This window comes from Thalassophryne amazonica, chromosome 2 (assembly GCF_902500255.1).
Source record: "Thalassophryne amazonica chromosome 2, fThaAma1.1, whole genome shotgun sequence".
Taxonomy (NCBI): domain Eukaryota; kingdom Metazoa; phylum Chordata; class Actinopteri; order Batrachoidiformes; family Batrachoididae; genus Thalassophryne; species Thalassophryne amazonica.
The window spans coordinates 69,617,485-69,638,132 of NC_047104.1; the positions used below are offsets into that span (position 1 = coordinate 69,617,485).

At 39.4% G+C, this 20,648-nt stretch overlaps 1 protein-coding gene and 1 long non-coding RNA gene across 2 annotated transcripts in view; one reads left to right on the forward strand and one right to left on the reverse strand.

The window, feature by feature from the left end:
- Positions 1 to 20,648, reverse strand: part of rufy2 (RUN and FYVE domain containing 2) — a 128,999-nt gene that overhangs the window by 2,106 nt on the left and 106,245 nt on the right. The window contains 7 exon segments of the mRNA XM_034187447.1: positions 3,860 to 3,880; positions 3,882 to 3,941; positions 4,036 to 4,083; position 5,621; positions 5,954 to 6,048; positions 10,744 to 10,873; positions 12,073 to 12,192. Coding sequence (XP_034043338.1) covers positions 3,860 to 3,880; positions 3,882 to 3,941; positions 4,036 to 4,083; position 5,621; positions 5,954 to 6,048; positions 10,744 to 10,873; positions 12,073 to 12,192 — 475 coding nt within the window.
- LOC117525580 lies at positions 404 to 16,985 on the forward strand. Its single transcript, XR_004565094.1, has 4 exons — positions 404 to 414; positions 2,811 to 2,813; positions 4,000 to 4,015; positions 16,176 to 16,985. It is a non-coding gene; the product is annotated as an uncharacterized LOC117525580 (long non-coding RNA).

Genomic DNA, 20,648 nt, shown 5'->3' on the forward strand with positions numbered 1-20,648 from the left:
CATTTTGATGGTTGTTTTCCATTTTCTTCCAAGGGTCTCTGGTTTTTTTGTCCATTTTAAAGCATTGGAGATCATTGTAGATGAACAGCTTATAATTTTTTTCAACTGCGTATAAGTTTTCCCCTCTCCAATCAACTTTTTAATCAAACTACGCTGTTCTTCTGAACAATGTCTTGAACGTCCCATTTTCCTCAGGCTATCAAAGAGAAAAGCATGTTCAGCAGATGCTGGCTTCATCCTTAAATAGGGGACACCTGATTCACACCTGTTTGTTCCACAAAACTGACGAACTCACTGACTGAATGCCACACTACTATTATTGTGAACACCCCCTTTTCTACTTTTTTTAACTAATAGCCCAATTTCATAGCCTTAAGAGTGTGCATATCATGAATGCTTGGTCTTGTTGGAATTGTGAGAATCTACTGGTACCTTGTTTCCCATGTAATAATAAGAAATATACTCAAAAACGCTGTGTTTTATCCGGGACGTCGTCTGACTAGCACAGGAATTGTGAAAAGAGGTGGACATCAGCACTTTTTCGGCACATTGAGACAGACGTGCGGAGGAATTCCGCGTATCGCGGTGGCGCCGCATGGCGCAAAGCAACGCCGTGATGAAGCCTCACAGGACATGTTCTGGCATGTCCAGGCACATCCACAATTTCTCGGATAATCACTCGATGGAAAAACCACCGACAGCTGTCTAAACGCCATCTCAAAGCCGTCCTGTAAGACCAAAATGGAGGTGGTTTTGTCTCGCTCCAGTAGCGAATCCATCGTGACGCGCGAAGCCTCCACTCGGCTTTCCATGACAAAATCTCTTGTTAAAAGTGAAATCTGCCGGAAAATGGTTGATGCCCAGCTCTTGTGATAACCAGAGAAATGGCACACGATGGTCACGGATCCAGACAGCCATCCGTTTAGAAATGAAATGGTCATTCAGCCTGTCGATGGTGGCTTCAGAGCGCAGCGCGCCCCACAGCCGCTGGGGGCCGTCCTTAAAGCGACGGTAACACTCCTTATTCTCTACCAAGCCCATAACATTTTCACCGAAAGCCAGATAAATTTTTCTAATGGTTTCCAGCTGCCAGTCTCTAACAGTTTCTGAAAAAATTCTGATGGGAAAAAAAGCCCAAATCATTCCGCCATTGCCTGGCAATGAAACAACGACGAGGGGGCTGGACCACTCCTCACTCAAAACCTGCTCACAGGCTAATGACGCAACCGACAGGCGTGAAAAAACTCACGCATGCCCACAAAGGTTCAAGCTTGTCTGACGCAATCACACATAATTCAAATCCATATGGTTTTTGAAAAAAACAATAAGGTCGGATACTTTTCTAATAGACCTCGTACATGCCGATAACTGCTGGTAATCTCATCCACATAAAATCCTTAGAGGATTGCATTGCATCAGTGAAAAGCTGCATGTCTCGCAATTTCCTACTTTTAAACTCTGACAAGACTGAAATGATGGTTCTTGATCCAATGAGACATCAGTGTCAGATGGAATGTTCCATGACGCCTGTCCTCAGACCACAAAACGTTACAGACTGGATTTGACCTGACTGCTTGCGTGTGCTCTGATGCATGTCATCATTTGCGTACAGCCTAAACTGATAGAACTAAGGTCTTCGTATCTCTGTCTGAGACAGCGGGCACCATAAAATGTTTTCTTTGCTCATCACGCTGACACAAACACATGCAGCACAAAGTTTTGATATGACAGATACTGCTGACCATAACAACGCTGCCACTCACCCGCTTACAATGTTGAACGCAAAACTCTCCAACCAATCACATAGGTCCTCTGATCCACGCGACAGGGCAAGAGAGCAGGCTTAAAAAAGCAGGCTAACCTAATGTCGGGGCTCTTGTTCACAACAGTGCATGTGACATTTTGTTCCAAGATCCCAGGGTTGTCTTAGCTGACTCTGTTCAGTGTAGGCATCTTCTCAATACAACATCTGGTTTTTGAAGTCCGTGTCCTGTCAGTCTCTGAGTTTTCAAGTTCGCTCACCACATAAAATTAGTGGGAGGGGATCAACAGGCAGAAAATCCCCTACATTGGCATCAATTTGACCAGTTAACGCTTAGCCTAGGCTCGTGTGTCATACATCATACTGACAAAGTGAGGAACCTTGGGGTAATTTTTGATCCTACGTTGTCCTTTGACCTCCACATTAGAGATATTACAAGGACTGCTTTCTTTCAACTGCAAAATATAGCAAAGATTCATCCCATCCTGTCTATGGCTGATGCTGAGACCCTGATTCATACGTTTGTCTCTTCTAGATTGGATACTGCAATGTTCTATTTTCTGGTTTACCACAGTCTAACATTAGGGGTCTCCAATTGTTTCGAAAGGCTTTGCCAGATTTTTGACAGGAAGCAGAAAGTTTGACCACATTACACCCATTCTGGCATCTCTTCACTGGCTTCCTGTCCCAGTGAGATCAGATTTTGAGATTCTGCTATTAACCTATAAAATTGTTCACGGACTGACACCTCCCTACTTAGCTGAACTAATTAAATCCTACATACTGGCCTGGGTTTTGCGTTCTTAGGGCGCAGGACTACTTTGTGTCCCTAGGGTGAATAAAAAGTCTGTGGCTCACAGAGCTTTCTCTTATCGGGCCCCTGTTCTGTGGAATGATCTCCCTGCATCAATAAAACAGTCAGATTCTGTAGAGACTTTCAACTTCAGCCTTAAGATGCACTTATTTTCCCTTTCATATGGCTAGCAAACTGGCATAGTATGTTACTATGCTTCCTACCCTTTTAAATTCATTTCATTAGTACACACAGGGGGTCGCGGCCTCAACTTTATCTAAAGTCTGGGTCTTTAATTGTAGCTCAGGTCTAGTGGTCGGCGATCACCTTAGTATTTCTTCTGTTTTTCTTGTTGCTGAGAAATTATATCTCATTTGTTGTCTTTCTGCCACCTGATTCTGTTTTTTTCTCTCTGTCTGAGGTGCGGCTCCATCCAGAAGTGCGAATGGGTGTCTTCTTCTGTAATGGTCATGAAATAGATAGGATATGTGGACCTAAACCCCCTTCCCCTCCCCTCCCCAACCAGCCTCCCATCATGGACATGACCATGGACTCCCAAAATTTCCTGTAATTTGTATTGTCAAGTGTGTCTGCAGCATGGCTCAAGCAGAGGGTCAATCCTCTTGAGTCTGACTTGCTTGAGGTTTCTTCCTCAAATCATCAGAGGGAGTTTTTCCTTACCACTGTCGCCTGTGTGCTTGCTCTAAGAGTTGGTAAGGTTAGACCTTACTTGTTTGAAGCGCCTTGAGGCAGCTTTGTTGTGATTTGGCGCTATATAAATTAAATAAATTGATACATTTTTCTTCCTGTTTTTATTTGGAATAGAATGTGCAGTGTTCCCAATGCATTTGCATGTATGGAAATAAAAACTATTATCAGGATTTTGAGCTTTATTTACTTTTTTAAACACTGCTATTTTGAACACAACTGTCATCATTAGTCATTAGAGCTACAACTATTATCGATCATTAATCAACTCAAACTAATCAGCAACTATTTTAATAACTGATCAATCATTTTGAGTCATTAAAACTTCCAGATTCTGTGATCTGAGCTTCCTGAATGTGAACACTGCAGAGTGCGTAGGTTTAATCGCAAACAGCGACGACTGTAAAAAGTCAACTTGTCCTTTAATAGCTACTGGAAATTACAACAATTTCCTCAGTAACTGAACTAAAAAGAAGCAAAACAGAAGAGAACATGTAAGTGTTTTGCAAATAGGATTTCAGATTTTTTACATATTTGGAGCCTAAGGATGTGTCACAGTGTCAGTTTGCCCAAGTGAAGTTGATCTGATGACTGACCTTTCTCCTTGAGATGGAAAAACTCTTTCTCACACAGCTTGCAGCGGCTCGCTTCTTTGTCCTTCAGCCAAACCTGGCCCCCCTGAAACAGCAAACAAGAACCACGGTCATCAACAGTGACAGAAAAACTTTAATTTCAGGTTTTTTTTTCTCTCTGTAAGTGGCTGCTTCTGTACCTGAAGAGCTTTGTTTGCTTCTTTGATGTCCTCAATCTTCAGTTGGATCTGATGATAGAAAAAAAGTCACCATCCTGTCAGTGATGAATCTTTGATTCTAACAGTTAAATAGTTCTGTTTTATGTGCATCAAGTTTACTCAAAGCCAGCGGGACATACTCAGAAACTGCAAATATATGTGGGGTAACAAACTACACACACACAAAAACGAATATCGAAATGGGTCTTCATAACCTTGAGACTCTTAAATAAATTCAATAACTAGCGAGACCTTCAGATAATCTTCACTTTTTAATGAGATTTAAAGGACATGTCACACCAAAATCATAATTTGGATTTAGTTTAGGCTGTTAGTGACCATCCGATGGTACACCGAAATTACTTTGTGCACTTCTGTGACCGGGTTCAAAGTATATGGAATTCGCAACAAACAGCTACGGAGACTGCCAAAAACAAAGTACTCGTGAATACTTGAGTGTTTCTGCCAGCAGTAATGTAGCTTTTAGAGACGTCCCAGCTCACCCTTGAATGGAATGTATCTGCTACTGTTAAGAACTGAGCCACAGATTAATTCCAAAGTTTACATAAGTGTGAGGCCATGTTATGATGACTCATTTTTAAGTGATAAATGTTCATTTGGATGCAATCACGGTAAAAGCAGCAGCTGTGAGAAGATTTAGTGCACCTGCACGGCCATTAATCATAAATGTAGCCTGTTAAAAACAATCTCTGCTTGAGGCTCAGCTTTGTGCACACTTATAAGTGTTGTCATGTAGATAACTGTGAAAAATCTAAAAACTATATCTGTGTGATCAGGCATCCTATGAAAAACATCGTGGAGACATTCCACATTCATGTTCACAGAAGCAGTAAAACAGCTAAGAAGTGTGCATTAAAACAGCGTGCTGCTGTGCAAACATCCAAATCCAAATTCCGACAGATTCAAAGTAAAATAAAAATAAAGCCTACCAGCTCCACTGACAAGAACAAAATACAAAAGGGAAAAAAACAGAACAGACAACTCACCCAGTTGTTGAATGATTTATGAGATTAAATATGTAAAGTCCACACCATAAAAGAAGCCCCCATACACGCAATGCGTGCGTGATCGCCAGTCAGAGAACATGTGCAGGTCCATTATAAGTCTTCACATACGGATCACATGCAATTGCCAACCAGAGAGTAATGTCTGACTGCAGCTCCGCTGTCAGCTACTCAAGTTCTCTCACAGTTCTGGCACACTAGATAGAAAGTCCATTATCTCCTGAAAATAACATATTCTGACTTGTAAGACAATGTAAGAAATACATCTGCATGTTCAGGCAGCCTGTGAAAACCAACATCGTGGAGACATTCCACGTCCATGTTCACAGCAGCAGTATAACAACTGAGAGGCGCATGTTACAACAGCGTTCCTGCGACACAAACAGCGTGTAACCCCACGTTAGGTTCCAAAATCCAACAGACTGTAAAAAAGTTAAGAGTTTCAGGGTAAAATGTGATGTCTCCTCTCTGTATGTCTCTGTACATCTGAGCAATCACTTTCGAATGAGGCTTTGTTGTTGGACGTAACAGGTTTGTTTCACTCTGTCTATCCACAATCGGGATGTTTCTGCTTTTACTAAACTGTGCGTTACAGGCCGGGAAATGCCGAGAATTGCAGACTAAGACATTTTCCCGGAAATGCTCCTGCTAATGCTCAGAGGGGAATAATTAGCAATAAAATACATCAGCAACTACTAATTATTAGCGTATGTGTGCAGAGAGACTGGGAAGTCAAATAATATGTGACATGTTCTTTAAACATTAAATTGACTTCTATGTCTTAAAAAATATATAAATTACTGATTCATTTGTTTTAGAAACTATTCTAAGTGTGTGTCTGTTCATCTTTTTAAAAGTAATTCATGAACATTTACTCGCTGAGTTTAGAACCGAGTTCCTCAAGAGCTCGTTCTTGGTCTTCACAGATGGTCTTCAGCTGAAAGTTTTCATCCTGAAGACGGTGGAATTCCTGCACATAAAAATGCAGCATTAGACCACAGCATACATTTCACAGTGTGGTCTATATGTACAGGTGGTCCCCAAAAAAGTGCCACAAAAATAAAGCCATACAAAATCTATGCATTTTTAGATACCAATATCTGTCATATGTCATCTTGAAGCATATCTCAGGGAATTTTATCTCTTGGTGTTCATTGTAATTCACCTCAGTTTCTAGTAATTTTGGCATTCACAAGATGTGCTCAATATGTGTACCTCTCCTCTGGTTCGGCCAGCTCTCCCTTTGTTAACATTACAAACAGTTCTATCAGTTTGAAACGTCTTTACAATCCTCCATATTGTCTTTCTGTCTGGAGCTTTTCTAACTGCAAAATGACGATACTGTCATTGGGTTTGCACAATCAATTTGGTCTTTTTGCTTGATTGTAAGTGGCATCCTGATTGGATCAGTCTTAAACTACATCAGAAGAAATTCCTCACATATACAGTTGTATGCAAAAGTTTGGGCACCCCTGATAATTTTCATGGTTTTCCTTTATAAGTCATTGGTTGTCTGGATCAGAAATTTCAGTTAAATATATCATATAGCAGACGAACACACTGATATTTCAGAAATGAAATAACGTTTCTAGTATTTTACAGAAAGTATGCAATATTATTTAAACAAAATTAGGCAGGTGCATAAATTTGGGCACCCTTGTTATTTTATTGATTTGAATACATTTATGTGTGTATGTGTATACGTATGTGTGTGCATGTATATACGAGGTCTGTGAGAAAAGTATCCGACCTTTTTATTTTTTTCAAAATCTATATTGAATCATGTGCGCTTGCATCAGACAAGCTTGAACCTTCGTGTGCATCCATGAGTTTTTTCACGCCTGTCGGTTGCGTCATTCACCTGTGGGCAGGCTTTGAGTGAGCACTGCTCCACCCCCCTCAGCGGATTTTTATTGTTTAGGAATGGCACAGCGACTGCCGCAGTTCCATGAAAATTTTTTCAGAAACTCTGCCAGACAGCCAGCTGGAAACCATTTGGAAGATTCAGGTGGCTTTCGGTGAGTATTGTATTGGTATCACACGGATTAAGGACCATTAAAATTGGATTAAAAACGGCCACAGCGCCAGAGGGCGCCCCGCGCCCCGAGCGGCCATCGACAGGCTGAAACGAGCAGATCACTAACAAATTTAAGGCTCTGTTGATGCAGGACGTCGTGTGACTAGCAGAGAAGTTTCATAAGAGGTCGGGATCAGCACTTTATCGGCACATTCCACTGTTAAAGGAGATTTTGTAATGAAAGACGTGCGGACGAATTCGCGCATCGGGACGCAGCCGCTCATGGCGCGGGACAAACACCACCTCCATGTTGGAAGTCTCACAGGACAAGTTGGAACATGCCCAGCTGTTAAACAATTTCTTGGATACTCACTCGACTAAAAAACCACCGAAAACCGTCTGAATCTTACGAATGGTTTCCAACACGGAGGTGTTTTTTGTCCCGCCGCGCCATGAGCGGCTGCGTCCCGACGCGCGAATCCGTCCGCATGTATTTCATTACAAAATCTCCTTTAACAGTGGAATGTGCCGATAAAGTGCTAATCCCGACCTCTTATGAAACTTCTCTGCTAGTCACACAACGTCCTGCATCAACAGAGCCTTAAATTTGTTAGTGATCTGCTCGTTTCAGCCTGTCGATGGCTGCTTGGGGCGCGGTTCGCCCTCCGCCGCCGTGGGCCGTTTTTAATCCAGTTTTAATGGTCCTTAATCCATGTGATACCGATACAATCTTCACCGAAAGCCACCTGAATCTTCCAAATGGTTTCCAGCTGGCTGTCTGGCAGAGTTTCTGAAAAAAATTTCATGGAACAAAGTGGCAGTAGCTTAGCTGTTTGCTGAGAATGAAAATCTGGCGAGGGAGCTAGAGCACTCCTCCAACAAAGCCTGCCCACAGGCGAATGACGCAACTGACAGGCATGAAAAAACTCACGCATGCGCACGAAGGTTCAAGCTTGTCTGATGCAAGCGCACGTGATTCAAATCCATATAGTTTTTGAAAAAAAAAATAAAAAGTTCGGATAGTTTTGTCACAGACCTCGTATGTGTGTGTATATATATATATATATATATATATATATATACCTCTTTCTTATTTTATTGTACTGTTACAAGTATTATTATTATTGCTTTGCACACACTGCTGATTAACATTTTGCTCTACTTGCACCCATCTTGTGTGTTTTTTAAGAGCTGATGTAACATGTGAATTTCTCCTCTGTGAGATCAATGCAGTTTTATCTTATCTTATTTAGCACTAATTATTGGAACACAAAATTGGCATTGACCCTTGACCTCCTTACACAGGTGAATCCAATCATGAGAAAGAGTATTTAAGGTGTCCATTTGCAAATGTTTCCCCTCTTTGCATCTCTTCTAATGAGTGGCAACATGAGAGTATCTAAACACCTCTCAAATGACCTGAAAACAAAGACTGTTCAACATCATGGTTTAGGGGAAGGATACAAAAAGCTATCTCAGAGATTTCAGCTGTCAGTTTCCACTGTGAGGAACATAGTGAGGAAATAGAAGACAACAGGCACAGTACTAGTTAAGGCCCGAAGTGGCAGGCCAAGAAAAATCTCAGATAAGCTGAAGCAAAGGATGGTGAGAACAGTCATAGTTAACCCACAGACCTGCTCCAAAGACCAACAACATGATCTTGCTTTAGATTGTGTCTCTGTGCATCGTTCAACTATACAGCGCACTTTGCACAAGGAGATGCTGTATGACGCTGTAATGCAGAGGAAGCCTTTTCTGCGTACACGCCACAAACAGAGTTGCTTGAGGTATGCTAAAGCACATTTGGACAACCCAGCTTAATTTTGGAATAAGGTGCTGTGGACTGATGAAACTAAAATTGAGTTATTTGGACATAACAAGAGGCGGTATGCATGGCTGAAAAAAAACCCCCACAGCATTCCAAGGAAAACGCTTGTTATCTACAGTCAAATTTGGAGGTGGTTCCATCATGCTGTGTGGCCAGTGCAGGTACTGGGAATCTTGTTAAAGTTGAGGGTCACATGGATTCCAGTCAATATCAGCAGATTCTTGAGATCAATGTTCATGAATCAGTGACAAAGTTGAAGATCCATCTCTGCTGGATCTTTCAACAAGACAACAACCCTAAACACTGCTCAAAATCTACTAAGGCATTCATGCAGAGGAACAAGTACAACATTCTGGAATTGCCATCTCAGTCCCCAGACCTGAATATTATTGAAAATCTGTGGTGTGATTTTAAGCGGGCTGTCCATGCTCGGAAACCAACAAACCTGAGATGTTCTGTAAAGAAGAATGGTCCAAAATACCTTCAACCAGAATCCAGACTCCCAATGGAAGCTATAGGAAGTGTTTAGAGGCTGTTATTTCTGCAAAAGGAGGATCTACTAAATATTCATGTATTTTTTCTGTTGGGGTGCCAAATTTATGCACCTGCCTAATTTTGTTTAAAGAATTATTGCACACTTTCTGTAAATCCTATAAACTTCATTTCACTTCTCAAATATTACTGTGTTAGTCTGCTATATGATATATTTAACTTAAATTGCTGATCCAAACAACCAATGATTTATAAAGGAAAATCATGGAAATCATCAGGGGTGACCAAACTTTTACATACAACTGTAACTTGATTTTTGAAGAAAGAAAGAAAGAAAGAAAGAAAGAAAGAAAGAAAGAAAGAAAGAAAGAAAGAAAAACAGAATTCAGATTAGCCGTTGCAGAATTAGAGTCAAATGATTTTGTGGCACTTTTTTTGGGACACCATATATTTCAACAGTGACAAAATTTGTTTGGAGTTTTTTTTCCAAAGAGGTTTAAAAATGTTCTAGGAGCAGATTTTGAAATTAAATTGATCTTGGGTCAAATAAGATCATTATTAAATTATATAATTCTAATTTTTTTTTTAAATACATGTTTTATGTGTTTGATGTTCGGCATCTACCAAATACCCACAATTCAATGCATGCTTTCACAGACATTCTCCTGATTTAAGCATAATTTAGGATTAGCATAGCTTGTTTGAGACCTCTGTGGCATGTGTACAAGAAATACCCCCTTACACACAGACAGACACACACACACACACCAGTTCTTACATCTATATTCCAAAATTATATATATATATATATATATATATATATATATATATATATATATATATATATATATATAATATATATATATATATATATATATATATATATATATATATAAAAGCCCAGATATGCAAAGTCAAAATTGCTACATCACACTTCAGTACAAGCTTAACTGAGGTGATATAAAACAGATTAAATGTATTTGTAGTGAAGCAGTGAGTCATGCTCAATATGTTCATGAAGTGTCATTTTTGCAAAGTTCACAGGATACACAGTTTATTTTAATACATTTAAATATTTCTGTAAATGTTTTTAAAGAGTATTTTTTTGCTCACTGCTTTTGTGCTTCTCAGAACTTCACATATTTCTGCTCTATGCCTCATTCATTTGAGGCATTTAAAAAAAAATACATATATGATTAATTAAAATTCATTAGTCTCACCTGACAGTAAGTACAATTCCATTGTCTGGTGCAGTAAGAAGCCACACTAACGTGTGAACATACCAGATAACAGACACATAGAGCTTTATTTTCTCTCCATTTTCTTGCCTTTTTCAGACCGTTGATCTGCAGTGCCTCTGTACTGAGCTGAGCCACCATCTCTCTCTCCCTGTCCAAATCATTTTGTAACGTCTGTCTCCACTCCCTCTCGATCTTCATGTCCATCTCCAACTGGTGGCTGCAGGAACCAACCAACACAAACCAAATGGCAGTAACACCGGTGCACTGAGGCTCACATTACTGTTTCTCACAACACTGCTTTACAGAACATTTATATTTTCATTTGTGCATTTATTCTTTTACAGTTGTGTTCAAAATAATACAGTTGCGCTCATACGTATGTTTACCTACCCTGTCAGAATTTGTGATTTTTTTCTGGCCATTTTTCAGAGAATATGAATGATAACACAAAAACTTTTTTTCACTCATGGTTAGTGGTTGTGTGAAGCAACTTATTGTCAAACAACTGTGTTTAATCTTTTTAAATCTAAACTACCCAAATGACTGATCAAAAGTTTACATAATCTGGTGATTTATGCCCGATAATATGCACACAAGTTGATACAAACAGGTTTGAATGGCGACCAAAGGTAACCATCCTCCCCTGTGAGCTGTTTGCTTGTAATCAGTGTGTGTGTGTGTGTGTGTGTGTGTGTGTGTATATATATATATATATATATATATATATAAAAGGTCACTGAATTTCTGGGCTCCTGACAGACCCTTGCATCTTTCATCCAGTGCTGCACTGGTGTTTCTGGTTTCTGAGTCATGGAGAAAGCAAAAGTATTGTCAAGGGATCTGCTGGAAAAGGTAATTCAACTGTATAAAATAGGAAAGGGATATAAAAAGATAACCAAGGACCTAAGAATGCCAATCAGCAGTGTTCAAACTCTAATTAAGGAGTGGAAAATGAGGGCAACCAAACCATGATCAGGTAGACCAACAACAATTTCAGCAAGAACTGCCAGGAAAATTGTTCGGGATGCAAAGAAAAACCCACAAATAACTTCAACTTAAATACAGGACTCTGAAATGCCACAAAGCATCCTGCTAACAATATACCAAACAGCACAGAGAACAAAATAATTTGTAGTGATGAGTCCAAAATTAACTTTTTGACATAAAAGCTATTATAAGAATTTTGAGCTTTACTCACTTTTTAAACACACGGCTATTATTTTGAACACAAGTGTAAGTCACAAACAGCTGGACGGCAGAGTGTCACCTAAAGTCAGGCTCATGCTTTAGGTTTATTAATATTAATGTCACTTTTCCACAAAGATACAGGTGTGAAGACTCTCTGAGGTCTGCAGCTTTGCAAAGTTCTCACACACACGTGTGGTGCACCGGTCAGTGTTTACTTGTTTGGCTTACAGCTGTCGTTCTCTGTGTCCAATCTGCCGCTGCAGGCTGTCGGCCTTGTTTGCAAAGTCCATCTTGAAACGTCTGGTTCCCTCCTCAGCAGAGATGCGGTATCGCTCTGCCTCCTGTAATCTGCACCATTATAACCAGGGACAAACTCAGGACCACGGAGAGGGGATTAAAAAAAATAAACAAGGAAAGGGTGTAGAAAGGAGAAAAGAGGAAGATGGGAAGGAGGGTGACAGATAAAGAGCAAGGATGGAGACTGAGGAATTCAGGTGGCAACATGAAGGAGACGGCTAATGAGTGAAGTGTTGCAATTTAAGCTTTTACAACATCAAAATGATCAAAAAAGAGGGTGAGATGTTGTAGAGCATTACAAAAGAGAAAAGTGAGGATGAGTCAAAATAAAGATGCATGATGACAAAAAAAAAGTTAAAATGAGGAGGAGGATGGATAAAGCTAAACAAACGCTGCATTCTCAGTGCCACTCAGAGAATGAACTGTGTTTGACACCAACTCTTGCTGTGTCTTTTGTACGAGTTGTCCACGTGAGGAAATAATGCACCAACATACAACTGCCTTTGAATGACTTGGAGCATTCATCGCCAAGATGAGAGGCATCCATGGTCAAAGTAATCTAACACGATATCTAGAATATCAGACAGACTTCACATTCCTGACGTACTGCTTCTGTCATAACACGACAGACGTGTGTTACTTTGGTGTTACTTTTAGAAACCACATAATAAACCAGACAGGCACTCAGAGAACGCAAACCTCCATCAAGTTCCGGAGACACACTATCTGATGATAGTCATTCAAATGCTGATTACATGAAAATTTAATTGGTTTTGCCCCATATGATAACACTGACCAGGGGTTCTTAACTCATGAATGTAATACCTCCCCATTAGAGATCAAAATTCTCAAAAACAGTCAGAATGTGGACAAAAAATGTAAATGAAAAAACCCTCAGACACTCAGCTCTTTCAAAACATTTATTGATGTTGGTAAAAGTAGCTGTTTTAAATAGTTGCACTGAATGTGTATACTTTTACAAACTGAGTTACAGTACTATGAGCACAGAGTTAGAATCAGAAGAATGAACAGCTTCCTGATCACTTACAAAATCAACACGAGAGTACAACAGATTCGAGTTCTGTTTTAGAGATGTTTATGTCTGTAATCACAGACAGGTAACAAATTAAAGGAACAAACTGAACAATGGCTTGACAAGCACAATGAGTTCAGGTAATTCCATGTGATTGAACTGCATGACATGAAATGCCTGTCACGCTTTGGGTTAGTCATCGGATAAAGTCTTTATTTTACAATGATGGATTTTTATCTTGACGGAGTCAAGCTCTTCCAGGAAGATGGTAGTGTCGTTTACAGTGCATAATAATTTTTGCCAATGTTGAATACAAGCCTCCAGACCGACACGACTACCAATTTGTAGCAAGCTTTGTAGATTTAAGCCAGTGGTGTCCCAACTATTCCAGAAAGGGCAGAGAGGGTGCAGGTTTTCTTTGGAGCCACTGACTCCAGCAGGTGATTTCACTGATTAGCATCACCTGCTGGAGTCAGTGGCTCCAAAGAAAACCTGCACCCTCTCGGCCCTTTCTGGAATAGTTTGGACACCACTGAATTGAGCCTTTTTCAGAAATTTGAACCTCACTGTCACCTGAGGTATACAGTCACAGAGACAATATCTTCAGACATTTTGTCTTTGAGGAATCGCCCTCAATCAAAGATGACATTATTAAAAAATAATAAAAAGCTCATTTAGACCTTTAAAGATCAAGGTGAACGTCAGCGTAAAAGATCAAATACTAATTTTGTGTTTTAAAATATATTAGCTAGAAATACACTAACAAACAAAATAAATAAATAAAGTGACTGCCAAACCTTCTCAGTGTTTTTTTTTTTTTTTGCCTACAGTGGTGTTACGAATCTACATCAAATTCTGGGTGAGATGAGCCTCATGTTTCATATAATAGATGAATGTGAGCTGAAGAGCCCTGAAGCAGTTTTGGAAAGTCATGCTGGTCTAGTACCTTATTAAGACACTGTGGGTCCCATCTTCCACAGCACACATATCTCACAGAGTTGTCATTTTCACCTCCAGCAGCCATGTTGTGTAAGCAGCAAGGGCACTCATTGCACTCATTTTGCATGTTATTATACCGCACCTCATATGGTCTAAGTGCAGTGCTGGTGCACTGCTATCATGAGGCAGCAGGAAGTGACCGTGCCATAGACCCCCCCCCCCCCCCCCGCCCCCCCAAAAAAAGCAAAACGCCAACAACAACAACAAAACCTGATTTAAAGTTGACTGCAGAGTTTTTCTGCTGCTTATAAAGTAAATAAGTTCCTTTGATTGCTCCCTTGTTTGCACTAGGGGTCGCAACAGCAAATATCAGATGGAACTGCATGTTGAATTGGTACAACTTTTACACGGGCTCCCCTTCCTAACGCAACTTCACATTAATCATCATCTTAATTCATCTCTTAATTCACCTTTCTTTGCAGGATTTCTTTTTTCCTCACTGTGACTACTTGGTACTTTGTAAAGCAAAGTACTTGTAATCCAAAATGCTTTTACTTCCAATGCATTCTTTAACAGCTCAGGCATATTTGCACCCATTCACTCACAATAAATTGTGCTCTCTACGCACATGTGCTCCAACGAGCCCAGTCGTTTTTTTTTTTTTACATCCTCCCGTCACGAATTGATTCAATTTTTCGTAACAGGTTTTTTTTAACTCACTATTACTAACCCTACTCCTACCCCTAACCTTAACCATAACCTAACCCTAACCATAACCTAACCCTACTCCTTTCCCTAACCTTAACCATATCCACCCCGACCCTCCCGCTGCACTTTTAATTACGTGCAGCCATCACAGAATGAATTATAATGAATTCGTGCTGCCATGATGAAAATTTTGCACTTTTTGTAACAATACGAGGAACCAATAGATTAATGTATATTTCGTGCTGCTGAATCACGACAATCCGTGAGACTGGGTTGCTCCAACACAGAGCACCACATTGAAAATGGCTGTAGAGACAATTTTAAGTGATCAGCTATAAATGACATAGTTTGTTCCATAAAAGGCTAAGAAATAATTTAAACAGACTATCAGTCTGCTTTGACTGGAGCGGTCAGTAGAGACTTTAATGTGCTGACACAGGGTAAAGATGAAAGTGGCGTTTTCCTTTAACAGTGCAAAGAAACACTCAATCACTCAACTGTTTTGTTTGTTTTTTAGACTTTGAAGTTAAAAACCATACTCATATGAAGTCAGAACATGTCACTGCATGTTTCTTGTCCTGTGGTTTGTCAGATAGTTAAAAAAAAAACAGGTGGTTTTTCCGTTTCATTACAGCGTGCAACATGAAAAGCACTTCACTTACGTTAGTACCACTGCAATTAGCATTTATAAAATAATTCTTGACATTTGTGAATCAATACAGAATTCACAACATTTGCATCATGATGCATCTAGGAATCAATAAAAAAAAAAAAAAAAAAAACAGCAATGCACTAAGATACTGGCATACTTGCATTTTCAGGGAATAACAGATGGACAACAATCAGATTATTTATTTCATGTTATGCACCAACCATACCCATGAATAATTAACTAAATATAGCCTCATTGTACCCTACTTAATGATTTCATTAAATGCCATGTAAACAGCAAAGTGAAGTTGGACACACGAACTTGCACTATGCATTTTACACCAAGTGCTGCAGCTCTTCAAGATAGGGCCCTACGTGCATATTTTAACTTTAATTTGTCACCTGTCTGTGAAATATTTTATAGATAATTTGAGTGTTGGTTTTCCAAAAAGAAAATATGATCCAATAAATAAATAAATGAATGAATAAAGACAAAACTAGCTAAAACTGCTGCAAAACCTGACTAGACTGATTGCTTCAAGTGAATCTGGACAAGGATGAAGGAAAATAAGAGGGTTGTAACAGTCAGAGGCAGGTGAATCGACACAAGAGTAGGAGAATGCATGTGCACGTCTTTAATAACAGCCACTGACAGAAACAATTTGTTCGTATTGTTGTATTGTATGTTTGTTTGTATACAGAGTGACACAATTTTGCTGCAATAAGGTAACATCACCTGGTGTGTCCTCACAACCACAACAGGATGCAGCTGCCTGTCACAGAATCACAGTATACCAAATCTCCGTCAAAGCAACATGGAAACCACTAAATACTACACAGAACTAAATCTATCCATCAATGGCTCTGGTTTCCAAATAAAATGACGCAGTATTTCTGATTTCAGTGGGGAGCTCACTGTACGCATTCTAACTCAATGTGATAATAACAAGGAACAGGAGGTGTTGCTTGAGTTAAGTCTCTGAGCTCACAGCACTCATCATCACATCATGAGACAGATAAATGTAGTGCATCATTAATTCAAACCTATGAGTGACATTATATTCAGACAATACTCTTGACTAAACCTGCAAATGATGATGCTAAATAATGATGACATAATTCAACTTATTAGTTGAACATAAAAATAAGTCTATTATTTTATTAATTGATCAACAATTTAAAATTAACTTGTCAAAAAGACAAAAAAGCACAATTTTATATTGTTCCAAATTCTCAATGTAAGGATTTGCTGCTTTTTCTTTTTCTCATTTCCATTAAAACAATGCTAATGGATATAAATAGCTGTACATTCAAATTTAAACTGCTGTTTCTTGTTTAAATCAGATATGATCTTAATCTGAACAGTTCCAAATTAGTCTGAATTGATGGAAATATGATTTTAGGTGGAATTAATCTTGATAAACAGAAAGGCAAAATGGACATGTTTAAAGTGTTTCAAGGTCCAACTTAATATGGATTTAATCCACTTCAAACCAGATGTTATCATTTTTATAAAAAGCAACAACAACAACAACAAAAACAGGGATTTAGACTGGCCAAATATGACACACTGGTTTGTCAGAAAAGAGTTGCAGATAAAAACTGAATCTGTTCATCTATGAGCCCACAGCTGACTTTGACCTAATCACTATCACCTTAAGGTGGCAAGACTTACAATCCAACATCACTAACCCACGAGAAGGCAAGTACAGTGGCTTGCAAAAGTATTCAGCCACTTGGTATTTCACACATTTTAATTTGTTTATAGCATTTCAATTACAAAAGTAAATCAGGCATCTCAATACAAGAATTTCTAAAATGATCTTTCTTAGACTCAAACTGAAAGTAAACCTCTACAACTTGATATAAATTAATTAAAAATATAAAAGCCAAGATGATGGGTTGCATAAGCAATGGGCCACTTTGGTATAATACCTTTAAATAATCAGTTTAATTAGCAGTTTTCTTCAGACAAGTCAGGGGATGGATACATGAACATTTCCAAGTCACTGAATATGTCTTGAACTTTATATACATCAGACCTACAAACAGTATGGCACACTATGGTATTTCTGACTGGAGTAGACAGTTCTCAAAAACTGAGTGACTGTGCAAGAAGGAGAAGAGTGAGCAAAGACACCAAAACACCCAAACAACCCAGAAAAAGTTACAGGCTTCTGTGACAGACTGAAACAATTCTAAATAGTGCATGTTTTGCATTTTGTATCCCCAGTTATACAGCTTCATGATGAAGTGGTACAGAGAAGGGTTTATTAAAAAGAAGACATGAAAGTTCAGCTACAGTGGGGCAAAAAAGTATTTAGTCAGTTCCCGATTATGCAAGTTCTCCAACTTAGAAAGATGAGAGAGGTCTGCAATTTTCAACATAGGTACACTTCAATTATGAGAGAAAAAATGAGGGAAAAAAAAATCCAGAAAATCACATTGTAGGATTTTTAAAGAATTTATTTGTAAATTATGGTGGAAAATAAGTATTTGGTCACCCACAAACAAGCAAGATTTCTGGCTCTCACAGACCTGTAACTTCTTCTTTAAGAGGCTCTTCTGTCCTCCACCTGTTACATGTATTAATGGCATCTGTTGGAACTCGTTATCTGTATAAAAGACACCTGTCCACAGCCTCAAACAGTCAGACTCCAAACTCAACCATGGCCAAGACCAAAGAGCTGTTGAAGGACACCAGGAAGAAAACTGTAGATGTGCATCAGGCTGGGAAGAGTGAATCTACAATAGTCAAGCAGGTTGGTGTGAATAAATCAACTGTGGGAGCAACTGTAATAAAATGGAGGACATACAAGACCACTGACAATCTCCCTCGATCTGGGGCTCCACGCAAGATGTCATTCCGTGGGGTCAAAATGATCATGAGAACAGTGAACAAAAATCCCAGAACTACATGGAGGGACCTGATGAATGACCTGCAGAGAGCTGGGACCAAAGTAACAAAGGCTACACACTACGCAGAGAGGGACTAAAATCCTGCAGTGCTAGGCGTGTCCCCCTGCTTAAGCCAGTACATGTCCAGGCCCGTCTGAAGTTTGCCAGAGAGCATATGGATGATCCAGAAGAGGATTAGGAGAATATCATGTGGTCAGATGAAACCAAAATAGAAGTTTTTGGTAAAAACTCAACTGGTCGTGTTTGGAGGAAGAAGAATGCTGAGTTGCATTCCAAAAACACCATATCTACTGTGAAGCATGGGGGTGGAAACATCATGCTTTGGGGCTGTTTTTCTGCAAAGGGGACAGGACGACTGATCCGCGTTAAGGGAAGAATGAACGTGGCCACGTATCACGAGATTTTAAGCTAAAACCTCCTTCCATCAGTGAGAGCACTGAAGATGTAACGTGGCTGGGTCTTCCAGCATGACAATGATTCCAAACACACTGCTCGGGCAACGAAGGAGTGGTTCCGTAAAAAGCATTTCAAGGTCCTGGAGTGGCCAAGCCAGTCTCCAGACGTCAACCCCATAGAAAATTTGTTGAGGGTGTTGAAAGTCCATGTTGCCCAGCAACAGCCTCAAAACACTACTGCTCTAGAGGAGAGCTGCAAGGAGGAATGGGCCCAAATACCAGCTACAGTGTGTGAAAACCTGATGAAGACTTACAGGAAATGTTTGACCTCTGTCACTGCCAACAAAGATCATGTTACAAAATACTGAGTTGAACTTTTGTTATTGACCAAATACTTATTTTCCACCATAATTTACAAATAAATTCTTTAAAAATCCTACAATGTGATTTCCTGCATTTTTTTTCCTAATTTTGTCTCTCACAGTTGAAGTGTACCTATGTTGAAAATTACAGACCTCTCTCATCTTTCTAAGTAGGAGAACTTGTACAATCAGGGACTGACTAAATACTTTTTTACCCCACTGTACCTTGCAGTGGTGGGCACAGTTCCGATAATCCAATAATTATCGAAGATATTGTTTTCATTATCGGATTATCTTTTTAGATAACTTTAAAAACCATTAACTGGATTATCTTGCCATAAATTTTTGTCCAATAATTTTTTGACCAATAACGTGGTAAATAAAGCTGAAGAGCTACAAACATTTATAAAATTTAAAATCAGTTGAGCACCAACCTGTTAAATGTTTCGTAGCTGATGTGTAGTTCTACCCTCTGGAATTTTGTTTTGGCAAGTTTTCAAGGTCTCTACTGCCATCTACTTGCCAGTAGTGTTCATGGCAGTATTGGCCCTGAAGCAGGGCTGATATATTTTCAGTCACTGTACTCTGGTACAGCTCAAAATGTACCACAGAACCGCACGGTGTAAAAGTTCACAGCGCACAATTTATGTTCTTACACACATTGGGCCTCATGTATCAACGTTGTGTACGGCGATATTTGAGCGTATATGGGGTGTACGCCAAAATGGGTGCGCTACTTGGCATTTATCAATGTGGTCGTTGGCGTACGCTGCGCTGAAAATATACACCAGGTCGAGAGGTGGTGTAAATTATACGCCAAAATGAACCAGCACTGGAATCCACATAAAAATGAATATGATCAACATGATAATCATTATACTATATATATATATTATACATCATTATACATGCCATTATACAAATCAATGCATATGTTACATAAATAACACTTTCCTGATTATACTACATAATAATCAATACAAATCCCGCTTTTGCGGGATTGTTGGTCTATCGAGCACGATCCGTGGCCACAGCGCTGACTGCAAAGAAAGCGCTGCTCGCCTTTTTCTCCAGACTTCGGGCCTGGAGCCAGAGCAGCGCTGAGCTTAACTTTATGTGGTGTGATCGTTTTAGACTATGAAATCGATAATTACAACTGTAGTGTTGTCATTCCCTTCTCCCGTGCTGCAATCAGGTTTTGTCTTCTCTATTCGTTTGTTACAATAAAATAAATAAATACATTTTAAAAATAAAGAAATCTGAAAAATTAGGCGTATCTTATTAATTGAACGAGCAAATATCCACGTCAAGAATTATTGACGTGAAAAGAGAATACAGTGGTCCCTCACTATAACGCGGTTCACCTTTCGCGGCCTTGCAGTTTCACGGATTCTTTAGTCCAATTTTGTATGCTTTTTTTTTTTTTTTTTACAGTGTTCTGTGTTCTGCATGTCTGTTTATAAGAATCTTCTCGCCCAGAAGAAAAAAGAGCGCCAACAA